The sequence below is a fragment of the Sceloporus undulatus genome, chromosome 8 (genome assembly GCF_019175285.1).
Source record: "Sceloporus undulatus isolate JIND9_A2432 ecotype Alabama chromosome 8, SceUnd_v1.1, whole genome shotgun sequence".
Classification (NCBI taxonomy): domain Eukaryota; kingdom Metazoa; phylum Chordata; class Lepidosauria; order Squamata; family Phrynosomatidae; genus Sceloporus; species Sceloporus undulatus.
Window position 1 is genome coordinate 859,349 of NC_056529.1, and position 25,630 is coordinate 884,978.

General features: G+C 44.7%; 2 protein-coding genes across 3 annotated transcripts in view; both read left to right on the forward strand.

Moving 5' to 3' along the window:
* The window catches only part of TNRC6A (trinucleotide repeat containing adaptor 6A), a 292,395-nt gene that overhangs the window by 47,857 nt on the left and 218,908 nt on the right, over nt 1-25,630 (forward strand). The gene's annotated exons all lie outside the window — the stretch shown is intronic.
* PRKCB (protein kinase C beta) overlaps nt 1-25,630 on the forward strand; it is a 117,074-nt gene that overhangs the window by 31,938 nt on the left and 59,506 nt on the right. For both annotated transcript variants that reach the window (XM_042480876.1, XM_042480875.1), the window contains exons 3-4: nt 10,109-10,191; nt 22,908-23,019. In XM_042480876.1, the coding sequence (XP_042336810.1) occupies nt 10,109-10,191; nt 22,908-23,019 (195 nt within the window). The remainder of the gene's footprint in view (nt 1-10,108; nt 10,192-22,907; nt 23,020-25,630) is intronic.

Here is a 25,630-nt window from a genome sequence, read left to right on the forward strand (position 1 = left end):
AACTTTGCCCTGAACCAAGGGCAACATCGGTGGCATTGGGGGCATTCTGCAAGCTGGGCACTACACCTCAGAAAGACCCCTCAACTGGCTTACATGGTATTTTGCTCCTTCCTTCTTTCCTTCCTGATTGTGAACCACTTAGAGAGTACTGAGTTCACTATTAAATGGTATATTGCTTCTTCTATTCTTGCATTCCTGTGCTGCTTCCTTCTGAAAGCAGTTTGCATCAGTTTCTTTTCAATGGCCCCCCCCCCCCCAAAGATCTCACTAATTAAAGAGTTTGAAGGCATAAAGCAGATAAAAGAAATAGAAAGAGTTTGGGGGATAAATGAATTTAAAATAGCGATTTGTAGCCATGCAAAATTAACCGCCTAAGCAACATAATCCAAACCATTTTATCTTGCTTTATGAAAAATGCAACAGAGAGGTATAAAAAATGGAAGACCCCCGCAGGAGCTCTTTGGACCATAGCAGCAACAGAAACAAAAGTTAGCACCATCTTCCCATTCCTCTCATCCCTACAAAATGCTCATCTCTCCCATGTCTGTCTTCCAGAGCCAGGGGTTTGCCTTGCTCCCAAAGCCATTGAAAGGTGCATGCAGTTATTCTACAGATAGACAGCATGGTGCTTTCTTGAAAAGCTCTTGCAGACTGGGAAGGGATGGGTAGGGAATGATGCCCAGATGTAGTAGGTAGATCTTCCTTTCAGTGCCTTATCTTATCCAAACTTATCATTTAAGTTTCCTCTGTCTGGGGTGGCAACTTTGTTGGCATCTTCAGACTTTGGAAATTCTGAAATCTTCAGCATTTTTTGTGAGTGAGAAACCAGCAATGGGGAAAATAAGTGTGTTAATTGGTGGCTTCTAAATATGTTCCTCATCTTTTCCCCTCCTGTGCTAAGCTCTGGATACCACAATTGCCTTCAGGTCTGACTTCTCAATGATCAGTCATTTGCTTTTGGGGGAAAACAGGGATATTGTTAATAAAGTTCTCCTCTGTCCCTTTTCAAAGGGGAAAGGATTGACTTGGAAATCCTACCCTTGCAGAGAGATGAAGTGGAAAGCTCCCGTGATGCATTACTGGAATGGCTTCCTGGGAGAGGAGAGGCGTTTTGGGAAATGGTGGCTGGGCCTGTTCTGGTGTGTCACACTGGACACTGATGCAAAATAGGGGTGAATTTACAGTGTGTTGTCATTGTTGTTGTGTGTCTTCAGGTTGTTTCCAACTTATGGCAATGCTAAAGAGACCCTATCATAGGGGTTTCTGGGGCTGAGAGTGTGTGACTCGCCCAAAGTCATCCATTGGGATTCCATGGCTGAGCGATAACCAAACTCTAGTCTCCAATGCTTAAAACATGACACCAGGCTGGCTTAGTGTATCTGCCGTTGTATTGGTTTGGTCCCATGATAAGATCATGGCTTTGCCCTGTGGGATCCTGGGATTTGCAATTTGGTGAGCTACTTGGAATGATCTGCTAGGGAGTTCTGGTGTGATCCCTGGAACTACGCTTCCCAAAGTTCCCAGACAGATCCCTCTCTCCATCTCTTCTGGGGGAAACCTGGGGAAATGTCATCCAAGGGGAAACAACCAGAGCTCCCTTGCAGATAATCCCAAGCACTTCCGCAAACTGTAGATTCCCGGATCCCCAGCCATGGCAGTTATGGTGGCATAAAATGCCTATGAATTGGCCTTGGGCTGTGTACTCTTCAGGTCATAGTGCCAGGTAAATAAACACGCGTGTTTGCATGGCAGAAGCCATTTGTACCAAGGATGGTTCTGCCCAACTCCCTCTGGGGCTGAGAGCACTGCTGCAAACGTGTGGTTTTGCTCTGGAAAGAGAGGCTGGAGGAAGCACCTGTGGCTCTCTTGGGTGGGATGGGTTTCAGCTTTTTCTGAAGCAAACCTGAGATGGTCTGCTGCTGCTATCAACAGGAAGTGGCCCAGAGAACAATGCCCACGGCTGCCACTTTGTTTTCTGGTATATAGAGGGAGAGGGTTAGATGTTTATATAAGAGACACTATCTTACCACCCCAGTGGGACTTCAGCATCTACAGATTTGGTGGGGGGGGAGTGGTGGTGGTCCTGGAACCAAAGCTTGGAGAGATCCTCTGGCCAGAAACTGACAGCACCCTCCTAAGGACCTAACTGAATATAAGGGCATCTTTCTGAGCCAGAGCTGGCAAGACTGGGGTGGCTGGGTTGCCGAGAGTCTAAATGAATACAAGGGCATCCTCCCCTGTTCTTTGTGCACCAACTACATGAAAAGCCTGGGTGAGGAATCAGGCAGAAGAATACCCCGAGCCAGCCCCAAATTCAAAAATGAAAGGCACAGATATAGGATGGGTGACACTTGGCTGAATGAGAGACTTATATGTGTGAAAGGGATCTAGGAGTCCAAGTACACCACAAGTTGAACATGAGTCAACAGTGCAATGCAGCAGCTAAAAAAGCCAATGCAATTTTAGTCTGCATCAATAGAAGTATAGTGTCTAGATCAAGAGAAGTCATAATGCCACTCTATTCTGCTCTGGTCAAGCCTCACCTGGAATATTGTGTCCAGTTCTGGGCACCACAATTCAAAAAGGACATTGAGAAACTGGAGCCATGTGTCCAAAGGAAGGAGACAAAAATGGTGAAGGGCCTGGAAACCATGTCCTACAAGGAACGACTTAGGGAGCTGGGGATGTTTAGCCTGGAGAAGAGATGGTTAAAAGGTGATATGAGAGCCCTGCTTAAATACTTGAAGGGATGCCATATTGAGGAGGGGGCAAGCTTGTTTTCTGCTGCTCCAGAGACCAGGACCTGGAACAGTGGATGCAAGCTCCAGGAAAAGAGATTCCAGCTCAACATTAGGAGGAACCTCCTGAGAGTAAGGGCTGTTTGACAGTGGAGCACACTCCTTCCTTGGAGATTATGGTGGAGTCTCCTTCCTTGGAGGTCTTTAAGCAGAGGCTGGATTACCATCTCTCAATGGGGATGCTTTGACTGAGAGTTGCTGCATGGCAGAATGGGATTGGACTGGATGGCCCTTCTTGGGGTCTCTTCCAACTCTATGATTCTATGATTCATGCATAATCTGTTGCAGGATCAGTCCTTTTCCAACCTGGGATGATAACAACAACAACAACAACAATAATGATAACAATTTATTTCTAGCCCGCCCAATCATGAAGGATCCGGGTGGGTTACAACAATAAAATACATCACATTACAATGGAGTTTAAAAAAACCCTAGACCTATGCTCCCCTGCCATTCCCAGTACTAAAACAGAATTAAACAGTAATAGTATAAAAACATTAAAGACATTTTAAAAAATAGGCAGAAAGATAGGCGGTGAAGAATAGGCAGATGAGGGGACAAATATCTCTACATCTGGGGAGAGTAACTAAGTTGGAAAGGCCTGCCGGAAGAGATCCGTCTTGAGTGCTTTCTTAAAGGCTGTCAGAGTGGGAATGTGACGGATCTCCTCCGGCCGGTCATTCCATAGTTTTGGAGCAATAATAGAAAGGCCCTCTGGGAGACTGATATTAGCCTAGATCTTTTTGGCTGTAGTAGATTTCTTCCCGAGGACCTTAGTGTGCGGGACAGAGAATAGGGAAGAAGGCGTTCCCTCAAGTACTCTGGGCCCAAGCCATGTAGGGCTTTAAAGGTAATCACCAACACCTTGTACTTTGCCCGGAAACCAATAGGCAGCCAGTAATGATTTCTAAATGCATTTCAAGTCCTGGTTTGTTTACATCTTCCAGGGAGGAGGGAGGTGTTGAAAAGCCTCTTCTCTTGGGCTCTTTGCTCGCCTCTCCTGTTTGTGGTTGTGTTTAACATGCTCCTCCCAACTCACACGCCGCACAGACAGAGCAGCCTTGCTGGCAGCTGGTGACTGGAGCTGGCAGAGCCTGGAGAGGCAGTGCCAGGCAACAAGCCGAGACGGTGGAGCCCTCGAGTGGCAACACATTGGTCCAGTGATCCCACCAGGGCCTGTTCCTGGAGCTTCTTTCGATGCACTTGCCCATTGCGTGAAAACTCTTCCCTTGCAAAGTCCTGCCATCCCTGGGTCTCTCCCCTCCCACCCCTCAATCCTTTTATTTTTCAATCATCTCTCTGGCAAGTCAACTGAAATTGCAATCTGCGTTGCTGCCCCTGACGCGGTGCTCACCTGTCTGGCACATCCAGCATCTTGCAGCCTTGCCTTCTGTTGGCTTCTCCTCCCCAATGACCTTCACAGCCCTCTCCAATGTCTCCTGTCTGGAGAAACTACAGCTTTAGCCAGTCTGTCCAATGCTACAGGATTAAAGGACCCAGCACTGAAGGGACAACAAAACAAAGGTAGTGGGGAAGCCTTGCACACTGGAAGGCAATTCCAGAGGAGAGGTCCCCCATGTATGTTTCTGGTCACCATCTCACCTGAGTTGGGTCCTAATGGGGCCCTTGAAAAAGAGCCTTTGCCCACCTAGAGGTCCACCAAAAGGACACCCTTCAGGTCTCCATGGCTGCATTTACACTGCAGGACTAATGCCATTTGGCACTGCTTTAACTGCCATGGCTCCCGAATCCTGGGATCTGTAGCTTTGTGAGATACTCAGCCTTCTCTGTCAGAGAGCTCTGGGCCCACAGCAGACTACACATCCCAGGATTCCATAGGATGGAGCCCTGACAGATAAAACAGTGTTGAACTGCATTCAATGAGCCATGGGCATTTAGTTATGAAATGCCACAGTTCTGTAACAAAGTGGTGTGGCACAACTGATGCCTAATTCTGTGAGTGCAAAGTTACATTTTGTTGATTTTTTAAATCATGGCCAATATTTGCAACTGATTGATGGGGAGAGACTAAAGGAAAAGAGATTCTACTTTATTGTTCAGAAGAAATAATAGGTGTTTAATGGTGGAAGATGCGGCTGCCTTGGTGTGTGATGGAGTCTCCTCCTTTGGGGTTTTTCTAACAGAAGCTGGATGGCCATCTCTTCCAAGGAGGGCTTGGATGGTGTCTTTTTGCATGGAGAAGGGGCCTGGACTGGATTACTTTTGAGGTCTCTTCCAACTCTAGGATTCTATGATTCAAACTGTTTTGTTAAGAGCAGTCAGAGACAACTGACTCTCTGGAAGCGGCTGGAACACAGCTGTTGTTGTTGTTTTCCATGTTGTTTTTATGCAGCATCTCATTGTTCTGGTCAGTCAATTCCCTTCCCTAGAAAGGTGGAAGAACTGCAGATGGTTGACTCATCTTGAGGCTTTCTTGGCATGTTGGCAGATGCAGAGGTCCTTCCTCTGCAAACGCCGGAGGAGAGGAGCGTCGGAGGGCTGGGTCTGGGAATTCCTGGTTCAGGCAGAGATCGCCCCGGCTGTGCCGAACGCGAAGAGAACAGCCTTGCTTCCACGGCTCTCCGCCTCCATCTCTGAGCTGTCAGTGCAGAGTAGCTGGTGGAAACAGGTGACCTTTAAGCAGGGAAGAGGGAGGAATGGTGTGTGTTTGTGTGCATGCCTCTGTGTGCATCTCATAGAAGAGGAAGAAGGTGGAGAAGATTGGCACCTCTGAGCACAGGGCCGTCTTGCATGTAAAACCTGGATGAGCTTTCGACTGTCCTCCGCTGATATTTTCTAATAGCGTTTTTTAAAATCATATTTATTGAGCTTTATAACATTATCTAAAAAAATACAAGGCAGAATAAGGCCGAAATGCAATAGAATAAAATGATTTGTAAAGCTCCATCTTACAATTCTACATGTAACCCGGGTTAATGGAAAATAAAGTAAAATAAAATAAAATAAAATAAATGTCATATCAACTAAAGCATGGTTCCATTTCAATATAATCATATAATATAGTTATCTAATTGAAGTCCTGCGTCACTGGTTTTGTGCCATGGTTTAAACATATTCCTAATACCACAGTTTTCCAACCTTTTCCCATGTAGTCTCAAATCCTTGGTTTGTTTTCCCTTCAGAATACATAGTCAGTCTGCAAACTCATGTACTCTTAGTTTTTACTCTTCTATAAAGGGCATTGTCGTTGGCTTCCAATATCTGGCATAGACCATGCGTGCAGCTGTCGTCATATATAGGATTACACTTATTTGATTATGAGACAGTTGAGCTTGTATCACATCCACAATGTTTAATAGGAACAATTCTGGACGGAGAGGGATGTTTATTTGAAAGATTTCTTGTATTGTTTTATGTCTACTTTGCCAATATTTGTTGACCTTTATGCATTGCCGCCATATGTGGCGCATGGTTCCAATTTTGTCCTTGCATTTCCAACAGTTACCATCGGAGTGCACTTTCATCTTGGATTGTCTGGAAGCAGTTAGATACCATCTGTGTAGGATTTTTAGATAATTCTCTTTTTCTCTTAATTTTCCCCTTTGTATCTATCAAGAGGACATCATATTTGATCCACGTATTGGCTCTCTTTCTAATGGCATTTTTATGATTTTAATAGAGAGCCAGCAGGGTGTAGTGGTTCTGGTGTTGGCACTAAAAAGCATTTGGATGCAACTGTTTTACCAATTTTGAAGGAGGGAGCTGGGCATGATGTGCCCCCCATCCATAACCATGATGAGTGCCCACTGCAGTCTTAAGTGTTCTTTGAAAGCCTCCTGCTGGTTGGAGAGAAGGGTTAGCAAGGCAGTGCCCCTCTTCCTAAACATTCAGGCCATCTTGGGAAATCCCATCCCATCCAAATATGTGCTGGTACGGTTCTTCCACATGTGCCTCTCGCACATGACTTCTGGTATGGCGTGGCTTGGAAATGGATGGATCCCTCATTGAGACACAGCTGGGGCTGTGATGAATGCAGCTGTCAGTTTCGTTCTGTCCTCCTTTCCAGCGGCTCCCACACTCGGCTCTGTCATTATTAACAGGGCTAATCTTAGGTCTGCGACATCTGAAAAACGCATTTCTCCAGCAAGTGTGGCTAATTGAAACTGAGACTGAACAGCCAGCCTTGGAGGTGACTCTGGCAGTTTTCAAACAAAAGCGTGCCCCAGATAAAAGCTTGCAAAAGAGAGAAAGAAGTCAGCTGGCATCTACCAACTTTATCAAAGTGGCATTAAGTGCCAGGGCTTTGTGGCTGGTGAGGGACAACTCTCTTTGAAAGCTCAGGTGGCTGCAATGAGGGGGAAAGGGGCATCTGTTTCAGTCCAGCCAGAGATGCATGGATGCAAGCAGCTGGCAATGACATTCAGAGCCCCAAAGAGCTTGAGGCCTTAATCCTGGAAGGTCTCCCTCTCCTTTCATGAGAATTGAGGTCTGCTAATCTTAGGTCTGTGACATCTGAAAAACGCATCTCTTCAGCAAGTGTGGCTGTTAAGGGGGTCATCCTCTGTCTCTCACCTAACATAAACTGTGGAATAGGAATGGGGAAAATATTGGGAATTTTTAGACCCCCTAAAGAATCGTATGCAGCTGTAAGCATCCCACTTCTCACTCCGTCTTAATATTTTGGCTTGTGCCCTCTTACCCTTTTGAGCCAACTCAGCAGCCATGACTCCTGCAGAATCCCTCCAGCTGCAAGTGCTGGGCCAAGATGCCTCGTTTTGCAATGGGATCTCATTTTGCAAATGAAACTATTCCCTTTCTCAGTGATCTGCATTATGGACAGAACAATCTGTGTGGCCATCGATTGCGCTGGAAAGGCTAAATGCTCCCAATCAATCCCTGCAGGCTGTCAGGAGAGTGGCTTCACTGCAGCTTTGTGGCAATTACTTTGGCTGGCAACTGGTCTGGCCGCGGGGTGGGATTGCCAGATCTCAGGGTTTGGCCCCGAATCTCCAGTTTTTGTGGGTCTTTGAAGATTCTCCTCTTTTGGTTTGCTCTGCTCTGGGGAAGAAGAAAGGCCTGGGTGCAAACCTCCAGCCAAGAAAGGAAAGCAGCACCGTACTACAATTTACAAGGCTTTGGTTTGGTACTTAATGCATCACACAATGATATCACCACAAGCCACCCCTAAGTTTCAGGTTTTGGCCTGGAAACCTCATGGCCTGTGAGGATCCTAAACCGGCAACCCTACTGATGGGTCAAACCAGAGTAGCTGTGCCAACCTGGCAACTGGGTTCAAAGTTTGGTGTGTGTTTGTGCAGATGGTTTTATTTTCTTTAAAATGCATGTGTTAAATTTATGCAAATTTTAAATTGGATACTTTATTATTCAAAGTCAGCTAGGGTGCAAAAAGGGGTACCGTTTCCAGGTTAGTGCCTTGCAACATTTGGATGCTGCCGGGCGCCCAGTTATTTTCCTCTCCTCAGCAAAAAGTGCCATAGACTCTGGGATACCACCCAAAGGCTGCGAGGTGCGAAGAGCCACATGTATATTTCATGGCTTGCTTAATAATTAAACTTTGAAACTGAAGCTTAAGCACATGGACGGGGAGAGAGGCTGTAATATCAAACAGGGGGCTTGGCTGAACTCTGACAGCCATCTCGGTGTCAGCTCCATCGCCACAGCAAGAATTGGCAACTGCCCGGCTAGTGCTGTTCGAGCGAGGAAGCCTTTTCTGTGGCCAAAGAAGCCTTGGTTCAAAAAACAAAGTTGCATTTACTTATTTACTTAGGACCAAAGGCAGGTCACAATAGACATCACCACCAGTCCTCTGTATCTAGAGATTTTGCACCCACTGATCCACAATCTGAAAATTTCTTTTCTTTTTTTAATTGCAAAAAGCAAACCCTGGTTTTGCTATTTTATGGAAGGGCCACTATTTCATTACACCATCGTTTATAATGGGACAAGCATCCATGGGTTTTGGTATCCAAAGAACTCCTGGAACCAAATACCAGCGGATACCAAGGACCCACGGTAAAGAGAAATACATTGAAAACATAGGCTAATTAGAAAGTTTAAAACAAAAATAGTTAAACAAACAATCATATTGCAAACATTAAATCAAAATGTTGTTAAAAGAAGAGTGAGTGTGGGGAGGGGGACTGTCCCCAGGTCGATGGGTTCCTGAATTCTGGTTGTTTGCTTGGTGTGTGTTTGCTGTGAGTAATTCATCTCCTGCCCTTCCCGCAGTATGGGGCCAAGGCAGCTGGGACAGGCCTCCTGTTAGCAACTTTCTTGTACTGCCCTTATAGTTTCCTTCCTTTTTTTCTGCTCTCTTTAGCCCTGGGATCCATTATCCAGTTGCCTGGGACTATGGGTGCCCTTGCCCAGAGGACCCATCATCCAGCCGAGGGGTTCTGAGATGCTGGCCTTGGGATAAATTCATGTTTTAGGGACCCAGTTTTACCACTTGCTGGAGAGGGCATGCTGGAACCCACCAGCTAAAGGCCTGTGATGTTGCCTCCATTGTAAACTGTCTGCTGCGTCCCATTTGCCACCAATAAAGCTGATCTTATAAAAGTGGTGCCTGGCAGTTTTTGCAAGCAAACTGGAAGCCTAGCAAACTGCATCCCATTCTGGTTCAGAACAGCAGATGTCTCAGGCTGCATCTGCGCTACAAAAATAAAGCAGTTTGACACCACTTTCATTTCCATGGCTCCACAATATGGAATTCTGGGACTTATATTTAGCCTTCTCTCTCAGTGAGCTCTGGTGCCATAACAAGCTATAAATTTAATTATTATTATTATTATTCCCAAGATCCCATAGTATTGAGCCATGGCAGTTAGCATGGTGTCAAAATGCATTATTTGTGCAGTGCAGATGCAGCCTTAGACCTCTTTGCAGACAAAAACTGTCCTTAAAAACACTTGAAGTGGGCAAAGTCCCACTTCATCTGGAGGACTGCATGCGTCCCATCATCCCCAGATGATGGTCCAGACTTTGTGGCCATGAGCACCCACAGATCTTTGTTTTAATTTTCTTCCATTTGATGGACTTCTGAGCTTTTGTTTGGGAATGACCGGCCTTCCTACGTAGGGCTCATAAAAGCCACACATAATCCTATTAACGTGCAGTAATTAAGAACACACTTTTCTTTATGTATTTAACAATAGGAAAGCAATGAGTCATGCCTTACTCAGCCGCGTTAAGCGCAAAGTAATGCTCCGTCCTTCGGGAGGCGAACTGGCAGGAGTCCTGTGGAAGTGCTTCCAATGTTCTGGATTAATGACCTCGGTGCATTTGTGCCAATTCCCCATTAACCCTTGCTTTCTCTTGTATTGCAGTCTGCTGCTTTGTTGTCCACAAAAGGTGCCATGAATTCGTCACTTTCTCCTGCCCCGGTGCGGACAAGGGTCCTGCTTCGGACGTAAGTAACCTCCGTCAGCAAACCTCAGGGGTTGTTCTCACTGGCTTATACACCGGTTTACAAATCAAATCCAAGGTCTAGCATTCCTACTGAAACCCGAATTAACTCTAGAACAGTTCTAGATTAACCCGATATCGTTTCTACTACGATTCAAACCTGATTCGATTTATAACATTTAATCCGGGTCAGAGGCCTATAAACCGGCGTAAAAAAATAGAAGGGTTACGCTTAGGGTTATTCCTTGATTCGGGATAGGAATCAGAGTATTTAAATAGGAACGATTCAGCCTCTGAATTAGGTTAACTGGATGGGAGGAGCGGAGCGCGATGGGCTGGCCTGGGGGTGTCACTCTCTTGGTCTCTTTCTGCATCGCCAGCGCCATTTTCTTCCATTCGCATAGACTTTCCCTCGGTGGATTGCAACCTCCCCTCTGTGTGAGGAGAGCCATTGAACACCATTTGTAATGGAGAGAGGCTGGATGCACAGCAATCTGGGGGGAAATAGAGCCTTTCTTTCTCTCTTTCCCAAACAGAATCTGGGGAGACATAGGAAACCCTGGATGTGTGTGTGTGTGTATTCCAACCTTGGGCTTTGGATGCAGAGTCTCTACCCACTTAAACCCACTGCCTTCTCCTCCTTGATCCGATTTGGCAAACACACACACACACACACACACACACACACTATAGATAGATAGATAGATAGATAGATAGATAGACAGACAGACAGACAGACACACACACACACACACACACATGTTTATATATGAATACTCACACATACACATGCATATATATATATAAACACACACACACACAAACATATAGGTATATACACACATACATATTTGTGTGTGTTTGCACGCATGTATATATATATATGCATATGAATGTATATTTGTTTGGGGAATCGAAGCTCTTTCCAGAGGAACTATGGGATGGGTTTTGCAGGAAATCCCTGCTTCATGGCTCCCAAGACAGCCCAGGGAGCAATCCCCAAAGATTCTCTCCCCATGGGGCGGCCAAAGCGAATCTTTCCAGAGGAACTGTGGGATGGTTGTGTTTGTTGTGTTTGTGAGACATTTATCCTCCTCTGCCAGAGAGTGCTGGTGCCATAATAAACTACCATTCCCAGGATTCCCTAGCACTGAGTTATGGCAGTTAATATGGGGAGACACAGAAGAGGACGAATAAGTGCCTCCTGATTGGCTCTTTAAAAAAAACGCAAAATGTATAACGAATTAAAAACGGCCAGGTAGTGGGAACGCAGGTACAGGCTACATCGGTGTATGTTACTCCGAATTAATGTGACGTCATGATGACGTCGCTTTGATTGACAGCCGAAAAAGGCGAGTGCAAATGAAATAACGCTATAACCGGGTTATATATACACCAATTCATTCTTGAATAGGAATGAAAGCGGATCATTTACAGCGATTCAGTTGGTACATGAGAACAAAGGGGGAAAAAGCGATTTGGAACACGGGATAACACCCGTGTTATTTTGAATCGGTTTTACCAAAACCAGTGTATTTTAAATCATTGTAAATCGTAAGTGAGAACAACCCCTCAGCCTCCGCCTAAAAAAAGAAGCAGGGCACAGCACTGCATTTTGCATTTTGCAAACGTCTGCTCACTCAATTTATTTACATAGATCTTAATCGGTCTTCATCTTATTCAGTCAGCTATATCTCCAAATACATTCTGCATTGTGTGTTATCGAAACTTCAATTCCTTCCTGTTGAATGTATATACTCTCTCCCTTCTTTCATTTCCAAACTCTTCTCATCCTTTCCATTTTCTTCTACTTGTCCTTCTCTCCTTCACTTCCTCTCCTCTAATCCTTCCACTGACTCTCTCCCTTCCTTTCATTCTACCTCCATCTTCACATCCTCTCAGCTTCTCACTTACTTCATACCCTCTTACACATGCTTTTCTGTTCATCCTAATCTCTTTTCTCATTTGTACTATATACATACAGATAACAATAAAACTAAAAAGAGAAGCGGCAGATTGGAAGTGCCTTTGGTAATGTTGCAAAGTTTGGAAAGGCATGATTTCTCAGCATCCTGAGTTGGAACGGAGGGAAGTCCGGCTGCATAATGGTGCTGAATGGGCAGCATCTAGGACTTCCCCAACCCCAGGCTTTGGGGGAATTTTGCAACTTTATGTGTGTTAATGTTTCGATAAACTGAAGTGTCTGGACACAACTAGAAATGTGGACACACACATATGTATATATATAGCCCCTTCCCAATAATGTCTGGTGGCTCCCATATCAGTGGGACGATGAATCCACTTTGAGTTTTGGTTTGAATGGTATCCTCCAAATTTGGTCCTGGATTTCCCTGTTTTGTTGCCAGGAAGAGAGTGTCAATTTGCATGCAAAACCCTTGATCATGCAGGAAATCCATCCCAATAATAATAATAATAATAGGATTTATTTATATGACAAATGACAATGTTTCTCCGCATCAGCATTAAATGCTCCCAAGACACTGTAGTCCCTGGATGCCAAGATGTGCAAGATGAAATGAGCTTGTTTTGTGCTGCTTCACAGTTGTTGTTGTTGTTGTTGTTGTTGTGTGCCTTCAAGACATTTCCAATTTATGGCAACCCTAAAGCAAACCTGTCATGAAATTTACCTTGGCAAGGTTTGTGCAGAGATCTACTAGACTGCATCAACATTGCAGAATTAATGCAGTTGGACACTGTTTTGAGTGCCATGGCTCAGTGCTCTAGAGTCTGGGGATTTGTAGTTTTATGGGCTATTTAGACGTCTGTCAGAAGGTGCCACAACAAACAATAGATCCCAGGATTCCTTAGGATGAAGCCATGCAGCTGAAGCAGTGTCAAACTGCATTAATTCAACAACGGGGCCTCAGCCAGAGTCAGCCTGAAGGAACTTAAATAGGGTCTTGAATAGGGTTTGGGTGAACGTCTTTCAGTGGTGCTTTAGCTGTGGATTCCTACACAACAGAGGACTGTCTATGAGTCTATTATAACAATTGCAAAACAGCAGTAATAAATGCCCATTTGTTTCCATGGGCTGAATGATGGGTCATGCCCGCCATCCCTCTTCCAAAATTTCTTCAAGAACCTTCTCCAGCACAAGTTTCTTCTTGCAGCTGAGTTGAGGGTGAACCATTTCCATTTCTTTTGCTGTTTGTGCAGCAACACAATTCCCTCATTCCTGTGTCTCTGGCTGCATTTGGGTTGCAGCAGTCTTGTCCTCCTTTATTTATCACAGCCGTGGCTCTGGGGCTGAGCAGACCTGCTCGGTGGGAGACAACCCTTGCTTGCCCCTCGGACAGGGTCCGTGGCATGCCAGGCCATATGTCGCCGTCGCCGTCTTTTGGGAAAGAACTGGGTCGCTTTGCATCGCTCCCATTTTGCATCCTCTAGCCCCGAAATAACCAGCCGCTGAGCAGTTTCATTGTTGGGGAAAGAACCGCAATGTCAGATGGTGCGTTGAAAAGTTTAGCCTTAAACGCTCCTTCATTTCCCCTTGTTCCGTTGCATTGTGACTTCTCCTCCTCCTCCTCTCTTTGCATTTTTTACATCTTTCAAATCCATGTGCAAAGGTTGCTTATTTATTTATTGGATTTATACCTGGCCTTTCTCCCAGAATGGGATCCTCCAAAGTGGCTTCCAGAAGCTTAAAACAAGATTAAATTAGCATCTTATTTTACAATTAAAAAAAAAAAAGAATTTAATAACTTAAAAAAACAATCTATGGTTAAAACAGTTAAAAGCACATTTAAAACAAGGCTACTAATTTTTTTAAAAATGTAGCAGACCACAATAATAATAATCTGCTGAGTTAAATGAATGCAACATGCTTTTGCAGTTTGAACTCAGTTTGCAGCAACTGAAGGAAGCTGAGGACAAGAGGGGAGAGAAGGAGAGAGAAATGGGAACATTTTAAAAGCAGCTGAAAAAGTGGGACGGAAGAGGATTAACTGCGATATGGGGACCATTGGAAAGTGTGATGCAAATGCTTCTTTGGGTTGCACATTCAGTTGCACAAGGTTGCCGTTGGACACAAGGGTTGTGCAATGCAATCGAGGTGCAACTCCACATGCAAAGATTTGCACTACGAAACCCTGATGGTTCCTGCAGAGTTGGGTACTTAATAGCAGGTAAATATACTTGGATGGTAACTGGCTGCTCTTTGGTTTCTGGAGGTTGCATCAAACCATGCAACCGCCTGCAAAGAATGGGAGGACACCCAAAATTCAAACTCCTGTCCATTTGGGTGGATCAGGGGTTTTCTCTCCTTCAAACACTGGAGACTTTCTACCCGGTTTGAGGCTGAGCTGAGAGCCAAGAGCGCAAGACCTGCCTCCCATTAGTGCCACCGTGCCAATCCTTTTGCGCAGCTTGAACCTTTTCTGCCATAACTGTGGGAAGCCCTTGTGCCGAAGGGAGACCAGCTGGCATGGATGAATTTTTCATGGGGAAAGAGGCAGAGGCAAAGGCCTGCTGGCGTTCCTCAGGAAACAGGGAGGATTCAGAGGTTGTTTCTGATGTTGCAAGTGTCTCCAACCAACCCCCCAAAATCCCCCTTTTCTCCTTGCTGGGACTCAAAGGCTGAACACTGCATTGCAGCAAAGTGGGCCAGGTACGAAATGAGAAAAATTAATAGAGCTTCAGCCCTCCAGGCACAAATGCCTTGATTTGTTCTTCCCCAACTTTAGGTGCAGATAATTACATTTTTAAATATATGTATATATAAAAGTCTCCACTTTCATTAACCCACACAAAAACAGAACAAAGCAAAGTAAGCTACTGTCTTACCATTTGGACAATGTATATAATATATATTTATTTTCTTCCCATTGACACACTATACTTGTCGCTGTTGTGTGACTAAGTTGTTTCAAACTTAGCATTGAGTCATGGCGGTTCAAGTGATGGATTATTTCTGCAGTGCGGATGCAGCCTAGCAGATGGACAAAAACCAGTATAAAATTGCTATAGAAACCCTTTGGGCTCCTAGATTGGCACGAAAAGGGGATCTAAATCCTCCACAGGTTGTGGGTGTCTTCCATGCCATAGCTGAGATTATATAATCGACCAAAGAAGAGGGAGACAAAGCCCTGTTTTTATTCCAAGGGTTGGAACTGGTGGCATTTAATGGGGAGGTTGTTGTTGTGGGATTCAGCCTTGCGGAAGTTGCATGCAAGGAGCCCAAAGTGCCTGCCTCGCCCCCGTTTTCCCTTTGAGGATTATTGGATTATTTCTTCATTTATGATCAACATGGGCCTGCTGTCCCGTAACATTATGTTCCCTGAGCAGCTTACAACCAAGGAGCATCAAAACAATATAAACGTGAAATAAGACACAAAAATGAAAAAAAGGCTACAGAGCAAAACAAAGGACGTTAATGGGAAATGAAACTGACAGCAAACCCAAAGTGGTTTATACAGCTGAGGCAGGTCCAGAAACCAAAATGCGTGAGTTATTGCAAAGGTCCAGGTGAATGCACCAAGGATCTTTACTGAAATACTTTTTGAGGCTGTGTTTGCACTGCAAAAACAATGCAGTTTGATATTGCGTTAGCAGTCGTGACTCCATGCTATGGAATGCTGGGATTTAACTACAAATTCCAGGATTCCATAGCAATGAGCCATGTCAGTTGCAGCCCTGTGTTGGTGTATGCTGGACCATCAGAAAGCAAAGGGGTCACATCTCAGCTATCCATGTGGACAATTTTGGAGTATTTCAGATTTAGGAATTCCGGATAAGGGACACTCCAACTGTGCAAGGGATGTCCCCTATTTGAGTGTCAGAAACCTTTTCCTTTCATACTGACTAATGCAGTGCCAAAACCTCCCCATTTTGTAGGCTATGGACCTGGCATAAACAGAGAAATGTGCGCATCATGTAATTTACTAATATGGGCACAATATGTTCATTTTTTTACAGGGAAACACAGGGCTAAGTGAACTGAACCCAGTGCTTTTGTTTGGTATTTAGGGAGAATGCAAACTTGCTATTAGCTCCTTCCTGATGCTCAACCCCGGAGGTCATGCATTTGGCTGTTGCTATTTTGGAAACCTGGCAGCACTACTTTCGAGGGAGTCTGTTCCATGATCAAAATGGAAGATCATTATTCTTTTGGCCAAAGTTTGTTCAGGGGTCTTTATTTGCACTTTCCCCCAACCTGATCAAAGTGGACACTGAGCTTTCCCCTTGGAGAGGACTTTCTTCCCTTGAAAATGGTGATTTGTATGGTCAAGGAAGGAGCTTTCATCTCCTCTGACCGTCATCCTAGATGCTGCTTCAGGGAAAGAATTCTTTTATACAAATCTGGAAATTAAGCGTTTTAGTGCATTAAGGGGAAGAAGAAGAAAAACTAAGCCTCTTGCAATGATTTCTTTTTTAAGGGGGGGGGGGAAATCCAGCTTCCCCAGCCTTTTGTTGTCCTTTGAAGTGTCATGTCAGCCCGCTTTTGCAAGGTTGAGATGGAGGGAGGCATTGGGCTCCATCTGCGTGAGGTCTGTCCAGCGCAAGCCTCCTTTGCAAACACACTCCTGACACACAGTTGCAGGGACTTGGCAGCGTCTCTGTAAAAGAAAATTAGTTTTATGAAAGGGCAGTGAAGGAAGTTAAGGGCTTTAGTCCAAGCAGACCAAGAAGAAGAAATACTTGGAGTCTGTTTTTGCCTTGGTCTGTGCAGCTGGATTGAGGGTCACGGTTGCTTTGCTCTGCTCCGACTGTCAGAGAAAATGCCCTGCAAATGCTGAACTAGCTACCAGTAGTTGCTTACAGAGAGTAGCGGCTTCAAATAGTTGCAGCGTAGTCTCTCCGCCTTTCTTTTATTTCTCACGCATGGCTCTTTCCTACTCTGAGTTTTTCTAAGCTGAAAATTGCGATTATTCCAGGCATGCCCAAGATTTCGTTTGGTGCCAAAAACTGACACACATTACTGTAAGATGGTGATGATGGTGATATTTTTCTATATACTCGACTATCTGTCAAAAAATTTATGCCCCAAAATTGACTCTAAAATCCAGGGTCCACTTATATATGGGCCAATACAGTTGCTATGGGCTGAGATCAAATCGAGGACAGTTAGCAACAACAAAAACAACAATGAACAGTAATAAACAACAATGAACAGTAATAAAGATGATGATGATGATGATATTTTCCTTATACTGTATACTCAACTGTTTCTCCCCATCCTCTTCCTCTGGATCTCTCTGACCACCAAACACCCTATTTCTCTCCACTTTCTTCACTCCCCAATCCAATGTTAAAACCTTTTCTCTCCTCCTTCTCCTCCTCTGAACTTGGTACAGCGATAGCCCAATGTACAGCACATTGCAGCCGTCCAGCCTTGAGGTGACCAGCGCATGTGCTGCCATCTTTAAGTCCTCCAGCAGGTGACCTATAGCCAAGGAAAGCATCCTATCCCTTTCAGCCAACCTGCGCCAATGCTCAGTGTCTCCCTTTAAACGGGTGCGCAAGCATGGCCAACGGCCGCCATGTGGATTCTGTGCAAACCTGTAACCCTCCTAAAGCAGAGTGGTTTCGACAGGCCGTCACTTCCATTTTCGTTCTGACCTGACTAAGTCTCTCTGTCAAGGCTACTTTTGAGTGAGAAGAAGAAGAAGGGTGAGGAGAGAAGGAAGGAAGGAAGGAAGGGTTTATTTTGGCCATCTAGGAAGGTTGGGACAGGGATGCTGGGGATGAATTGGGAAGAGGGAAGGTGTGCTTCATTTCTTCTCCTCCGCTCTCTCCAGAGAAAAAGAACCACACAATCCCAGGTTTTAGAGCCAGGAAATAGGAGAGAAAAACACTGTCAGATCAGGGCTTTCAGGTTTCCAAGGAGCTATGCTCCAAGGATGCCTCTGCTCCGGAAGAGGGATACGAAATGCAGTCATGATTTGGTTGCAAAACCAGTCATGTTTGTTTCTGTTCCCCAAAATCCACCTCTCTTTCTTTTCCTTTTGTGTTGGGCTCTGAGTGTTTATATTGTGAAAGCATTTTTTGTGCATGCATTTCATAAGCCTTCTTAAATGTGCAACTTGATTTGTGCGTGCCGCCTAAGTTGTGCATTTTTCCTTTTGTTGGGTAAAACAGGGCTTTGCATTATTTGTTTCAGCTGTGTGGATATTTTAAATTTGAAGGCTATTTTTTAAAAATACATCTAAATACATATAAACATACATTCCATCATCCATCCTCTTCAAATCATAATACAAGATAAACCATATAACAAAACAAAACTTTATAACAAAAAACAGCATAGCTAAGACAGTTAAGTCCTTATCAATTCGCACCTTAAAAATATTTCCTTACGGATTGGAATTTCTGTCTGTTTTATTACTCTTTTGATTTTTCTCTTAACAGAATATTCCATGAATGTTTTTGTGGCTTTTATTTTTCAGAAATCCCTTGCAAAATTGTATGTTCTTGAGTCGAGTTGCCTCTTGCAATGACTTGCCGCTGTGTGCTTTCACATCATTTTCTCACTTATGGCAACCCTAAGATGAACCTGTCACAAAGTTTTATTGGGAAAAACTTGTTCAGAAGGGGTTTGCCATTGCCTTCCTCTCAGGGATGGAGAAGGTCTCAAGACGTGGGCCCATGTGCGGAGGTACATTAGTACTTGTGTCTCTTGACACACAAACACAAAGTGCAACTTTTGGACATCCTGAGTGCAGAAATACACATGGTTTCCCCATACAGAACATATGTTTTCCATGCCAAAAGAAATCTGTTGGGAATGAGTGCATTTTGTGCAGAAGATAACTATTTCCTGCAGAGCTGTTTCTGCACAGAAGAATCCAAAAGGTTTCAAAATACGAGTAGTGACTTTGCAAATGTAAATCTAATGCAACAGGGGGGGAAACCCTATGGAAATTATTAATTTCTGAGTGCAATACATACATACATACATACATACATACATATAATCTTTGAAGGGAACACCTGGGTTTTGTAGCTTCAGTCTCCCTGTTCATTCTGTGGCTGGGCCTGTCGATGGATTAATCAGCTTGCCTTCATAAATGGGGCAAATCTTTTTTGGCAGAGTGCTGTCCTATGAAAAAGGGCCGGAGCCGTGGAGAGAATTACTGCTGGCCCTTTTGAAGCATTCCCTGCCAGCATCGCAATGCTTCTCTTGCAGCTGCGGTGCCTGACAGATTTGCTCTTGGGCTAAATATCTTGTCAGCTTTGATTTCGGCTGCCTTGAGGGATGATGGCCCATTATGAGGAATGCCGTTTCACTCCGAGAGGCGGATGTTTTGTTATACGTCCAAAGGGGATATCATATTTTGTTTTATGGTTGCTTTGTGATGGGGAGGTGTCAGGACATGAATGTTTTATCTGCACATTTGTGCTTTTCGTCTGATTGGCAATTGCTCTGGGTTAATTGTCTCCCTTCGTCTTTATTCAGCAAGGATGCCCATGTAGGCATCTCATCTGTGGCACAACCAAACACTTTCTCTCCAAAATGGAAGCATTTCCTTGATCCCACATCAGCCTTCCTTTACTCTTTGCTGCCTTGCAGATACTATGCTGGGTCAGGTCAGAGGAATCCGCCGTATCCTGATTTAAAATTTTGGGAGTCCATCTGGCCTAAGAGCACCAACTCTGACTGGTAGCCATAACTGGCAGGCAGGATTCCTTCCCAGGCTGCATCTGCACTACGGAATTAATCCAGTTTCATGCCACTTTGTTTCAAGATGCCTCTGCATCCTGTTCCTTACTGTTAGAATTTGGCAACTGTCCCTGTTTGAGGGAGATTGGGATAAAAATTATAAAATAGGCCGTGACGAACCTGAAATATATCCTACCACAGCTATGGCCGTGTTTTCAGTTTGCACACTCTAAAACAAACTGTAGTGTGATTTGTTGGCAGCTGGCTTGTTGTGTGTGAACAAGCTGTGATTTCTTAACGGAGCACAAACTGCAGTCTGAAAAAGCAGTGCTGGTTTGCCGCTGGCTTACAAACCCTGGCTTGTTGTGAGACCCTTATCCTTTCAAACTGTGGCCCTCCAGATGGCATTGGGTGACACCTCCCCATCAACAAGATTTACAGTCCATCATCACCAAGATGGCCACAAAGAATGCACTGCTTCTCCTAAAAAATGGAATTGCTAAAACTGAGAAGACCAGGGTATCAATCCAAGAAACGCCCTGGGTGACCTTGGGCAATAAGTCACACTCTCTCAGCCTCAGGGGAAAGCAATGGCAAACCTCCTCTGAATAAATCTTGCCGAGAAAACCCCAGGATAAGCTTGCCTTAGGGCCGCCATAAGTTGGAAATGACTTGGAAGGTACACGACAATAGGACCAAAATTTTCCTGCTTCATCCCAAATGTGAGCAGAGGCATGGTGTGCATCCAGAGGTGTTCAAACATCACTCTGCTTATGTTCAGAGACCTTAATAATTCCGTTCCCTGGCTTGGATGCTGTGTCCCCTCCACTTCCATCCCTTCCCTGAAGACTTGAGCTTGCCCTGTCCCTTGGAGAAAAGGTAACCTTTTGCTTGGTCCCAGCCTTGCAGCCGGCGAGCCAAATGCCAGGCCAGGCGCTGCAGCTGCCTTTGTATGGCTGTCGCCTCCAGGAGCATCTTCTTCTTTTTTGGTGCCAAGGAGATAAATAACTCAGCACTGCAGCAGAACATGAAGGGCTGTGATGGGAAACATCAGGGCAAATCAGGCCAAATGCGCACGAGAGCCAGCCGGCTGGAGGGTGCGAGAGAAAGAGCCGTGGGAAAATGGAGAGAAAGAGGAGGCATGGGTTGCTTTGGTTCAGAGGGAGAGTGGGCAAACTGGGCAGAATGGGGGCATGGCAGTTGGCTGCCCTGGCACAGGGACTGCCAAAATTGAGGAGCTGGAGGGGGACGGAAGCCCATTTTGCATTGTAGAAAAGCATTTCTTTATACAGTGGGACCTTGGTATCTGCTGGGGTTTGGTTCCAGGACCCTCCATGGATACCAAAATCCATAGATGCTTAAGTCCCATTAAATGCAGTGGATAGCAAAATTGTATTCCTTATGTAACATGGCAAAATCAAGGCCTGCTTTTGGGAATGTATATATATATATTTTTAAATATTTTCAAATCATGGATGCTTGAATCCATGCATAAATAATCCATTAATATGGAGGGCCAACTGTATACATTTTATTGCATATGAAAGAAACACAGGTAAACAACACAAAGTACTTAATGTCCCAATATCATGTTTCCTGATTGCTATTCGTACTAAAGGGACCAGTCCCCACAGAATAGGGTCAGCCCTTTGGACAGCTGCTTTGGGGTTGGCAAACTTATCGAAACATTAAAATATCTTTAATTCTAACTCTAACAGGGAGGAGTGAGAAATGTGAACATTTTAAAAGCAGCTAGAAAATTGGAACAATTGGAGGGTATGGTTTGCAATGGGCACGCAAGCTTTAGAAACTCTTCTAGAAAAGCGATACCATTGTTCTTGGGTTTTATCCACGCACGCCATCACTTAATGAGGGTTTCTTTAGCGCTGGGAGGACCATCAAAAGCAGGTTAATTGTGGTTAACCCCCACTTTCTCCATCTCCTCATTATCCAGCTGTCGGCCAAGGTCTTAAAAGGAGCATCTTCTGAGGATTTATGAGGTTTGAAAGATGTTTCCTTTGGGTCAGAGCCCCCGTTTCCCATGCAATTAACTTTGCCAAAGCCTCAGCTGATACCTTGCACTGAAGCAGATTGAATTAAGCGACGCTCCCTTCATTTGGCTCATGGCACTCACTATCGGAGAGAGAGAGAGGCGCGCCTTGCACTGATGAATGCACCTGTAGTTGATAAGTAACAGAAGGCCAGGGAATGGGTCTGGCTCCCTCCTCTTCTTTTAAAGCCCCCTTTGCTCATGAAGCGTTTCTTATTCTCTTGATTGCACAATTTTTATCTTTTCCAAGGACTCCATACAATGACTTACCCCCAACTTCATCCTCCCAACAAGAGGCAATGAGACAGTAGGAGCCTAAGATGAGTTTTATGTAGCCAGAGAGGCATTTGAACTCGAGTCTCTCTAGTCTTAATGACCAGAACTAAGTTATTTCAGTCTCTGGTGCTCTCTCCTTTATTTCTATCATCCAGCAAGCAACTTTCCAGATTTTGGGGCAGTGAATCCAAACAAATGCAGGAATACCCTGAACTTCATCACTGCAGCACAAATAGCAACCATTCTGCAAAAGCTCATGCTGCCCTCCTAATGAAACAGTGTGATTACGACCAATTACAACATTTTCACAATACAAAAATAACTAGCATTTTTAGCACTGCAAGCGCAACGTTACTGCTGCAGCCAAAAATGATACCCTTTAACTTACTGACAGCCATAAATGTCTCTTACATCTGGTTATGGTTCTATGAAAGAAAAATGTCCCTATATAGCTGCACAGTTTGGGGATGTCTGCACCAGCCTTTTTCCTCTATGGCTGTATTTGTGGAAGCCTTGTCAACAGTCCTTTGATAGATAACAGCACACTGTCTGACCATACTTCATAGTCCCTAAGTTCTTGGATAGGCTTTGAAAGATTGGTGGTCCAAACTTCCATCCAAAAGTTTGGACTGAAACCTGTTGATACCAAGAGTAATAGCAACAACAACAATCATGATGGTTATTTCTATCAATATGTATATCTAGGTTGAACCTTAATTGCGTGATCTGTGGTTAACCAGTCTTTCCCTTTGGTTGTTTCTGTTCTCCTTTGCAGGACCCCCGGAGCAAACACAAGTTCAAAATCCACACGTATTCCAGCCCCACTTTCTGCGACCATTGTGGGTCCCTCTTGTATGGACTCATCCACCAAGGAATGAAATGCGACAGTAAGTTCAAGGACCCCTAAGATGTATAACCCAACAAAAACATCTTGTGGAGAAACTGGAGCCATGTGTCCAAAGGCGGGCGACTAAAACAGTGACGAGTCTGGAAACCATGAAGCTCTATAAGGAGAGACTTGGAGCTGGGGATGTTTAGTCTGGAGAAGAGAAGGTTAAGAGGTGATAAGATAGCCCTGTTTAAGTATTTGAAGGGATTCCATATTAGGAGGGAGCAAACTTGTTTTCTGCTGCTCCAGAGACTAGGATCTGGAGCAATAGATGGAAGCTCCAGGAAAAGAGATTCCAGCTCAACATTAGGAGGAACCTCCTGAGAGTAAGGGCTGTTCGACAGATGAACAAACTCCCTCTGAGTGTAGTGGAGTCTCCTTCCTTGGAGGTCTTTAAGCAGAGGCTGGATGGCCATCTGTCAGTGGGGATGCTTGGATGGAGAGTTCCTGCATGGCAGAATGGGGATGGACTGGATGGCCCTTGCGCTCTCTTCCAACTCTAGGATTCTATGATTCTATGATCTTCAGTCCAGAACCTACTTTCTAGTGGGAACATGGCCAAGTCCTGGTCAGTTCTTCTATCAGAAAGGAATATTGTGGATGGCTCTCCCAATGTAGAGTAGACCCATTGAATCAGGTGCCAGGCAGCACTAAATTTAACTATGATTTGAACTATGACTGGAATGGTTAATGGGGGGGGGATGCCTTCCCCCCATATTAAAATATATCTGGGGAGCCATATTGGCCAGGTGGCAATGTACAAAAACATCCAAAATCCACCAAACAGCAATACCTTTATTGGGCCAAAAATGAGAAAAAAATACATTGCAAGCTTTTTTAAGGACTTAATTTTATCAGAATACTAAACAATATTACTGTTTCTTGGGTTGAAAAATTAAAAAAAAACACATTACATGGGAAATTACTTTCTAACATCATAAACTGAATTTTAATATACAAACAATACAAAAATGTCTTGCAAGCTTCTAAAGCTCCCTGGCTTCTCCATCAGCAAAGGTGTTAAAATCATACAAGACGGGGGGGGGGGGGGATTAAGACAATTTGGTCCACCGCCTGCATTTAGTCAAGATGTGGCTGCCCTCGATTCAGATGGTCTGGAAGAATTCATGCAAATGGGTCCCCCTCTTTCTGGGTCAGGAAATAAAGAAATGTTAAGTTCCATTTGCAGAAACAAAGAGATCAGATAATTGTAGAGTTTGGAAGAAGACCTCAAGAAGGGCCACCAGTCCAAGCCCTTCTGCCATGCAGGAACTCTCCATCAAAGCATTCCATTGGCAGATGGCCATCCAGCCTCTGTTTAAAGACCTTTAAGGAAGGAGACTTACCAAAATCTCAGAGGAAGGAGTGTGTTCCACTGTCAAACAGCTCTTATTGTCAGGAAGTTCCTCCTAATGTTGAGCTGGAATCTCTTCTTGAACTTTGAACCAGTGCCATTTGTCCTATCTCTGGAGCAGCGAAAAAAGCTTGCTCCCCCTCAGTATGACATCCCTTCAAATTTAAAACAGGGCTACATCATATGACCTCTTAGCCTTCTCTTCTCCAGAATGAACATCCCAGCTCCCAAGTCTCTCCTCATAGGGCTTCATGGTTTCCAGACCCCCCATTTTGGTGGACCTCTTTGGACACATGGCTCCAGTTTCTCAATGTCCTTTTTGAATTGTGGTGCCCAGAACGGGACACAGTATCCAGGGGGGCCTGACCAAAGCAGAATAGATGGGCACTATGATTCCCTGATCAGACACTATACTTCTATTGATGCAGACTAAAATGGCATTGCCTGTTAGCTGCCGCATCGCACGTTGACTCAATGGTCCTCTTGAGGTCCTCTTAAATAGGCGGCTGAGATCCTGCTTTGCAGAGGTTCTGCAAATGCAATTGCACCATCTCGCCATCTCGCCTTCTGCTCCATGTGCAAATCCACCTTTTCGATGCGGCTTGAGAAGGGTCTGGCTGTGTCTCTATGGCCACAATGATGAAAGCATCCCCCAGCAGCTTGTGGGGTCATCTGGGAGACATCAGGATGGTTGTTGGCGATCGGGTTCGTTGTCCATGTCCCCTGCTTCCCCAGCCATTCCCTGCTCTGTGAGGGCAGGCAGCATGAAACAGGTGGTTTTCCAGGGCTTTATGTCATTGCATGAGAGATTCAGAGGATTCTGACCCTTGCAACAACAACAAAAAGTGAGAGCAGAGATGTCATTAGGGTTTACTATTGTTTAACTCGCTCACCGTATGCTAGCCAGGAATAAACTATTCCATTGTGTGAGAGGTTTTGCAGAGACAGTTGATCATGTGTAGAAGAGGTTCAATGCATACCAATGCAAGTTCAGAGATCCTCAAAGGAGGGACCCTGCTTGGGCTAGGAGTTTGGGTACTTAAGGCGGCATCCACACTGGAGGAATAACTGTTTTGGCACTGCTTTCATGCCCTGGCTCAAGGCTATAGAATTCTGGGAGTTGGAGTTCATTGTGGGCCCACAACATACTCCAACTCCCAGAATTCCATGGCCTTTGAGCCAAGATGCTGGAAAGCGCTGCAACCAGGTTTTTCTCCAGTGTGGATGCAGTCTTAGAGAATAGAGAAAGAAGCCT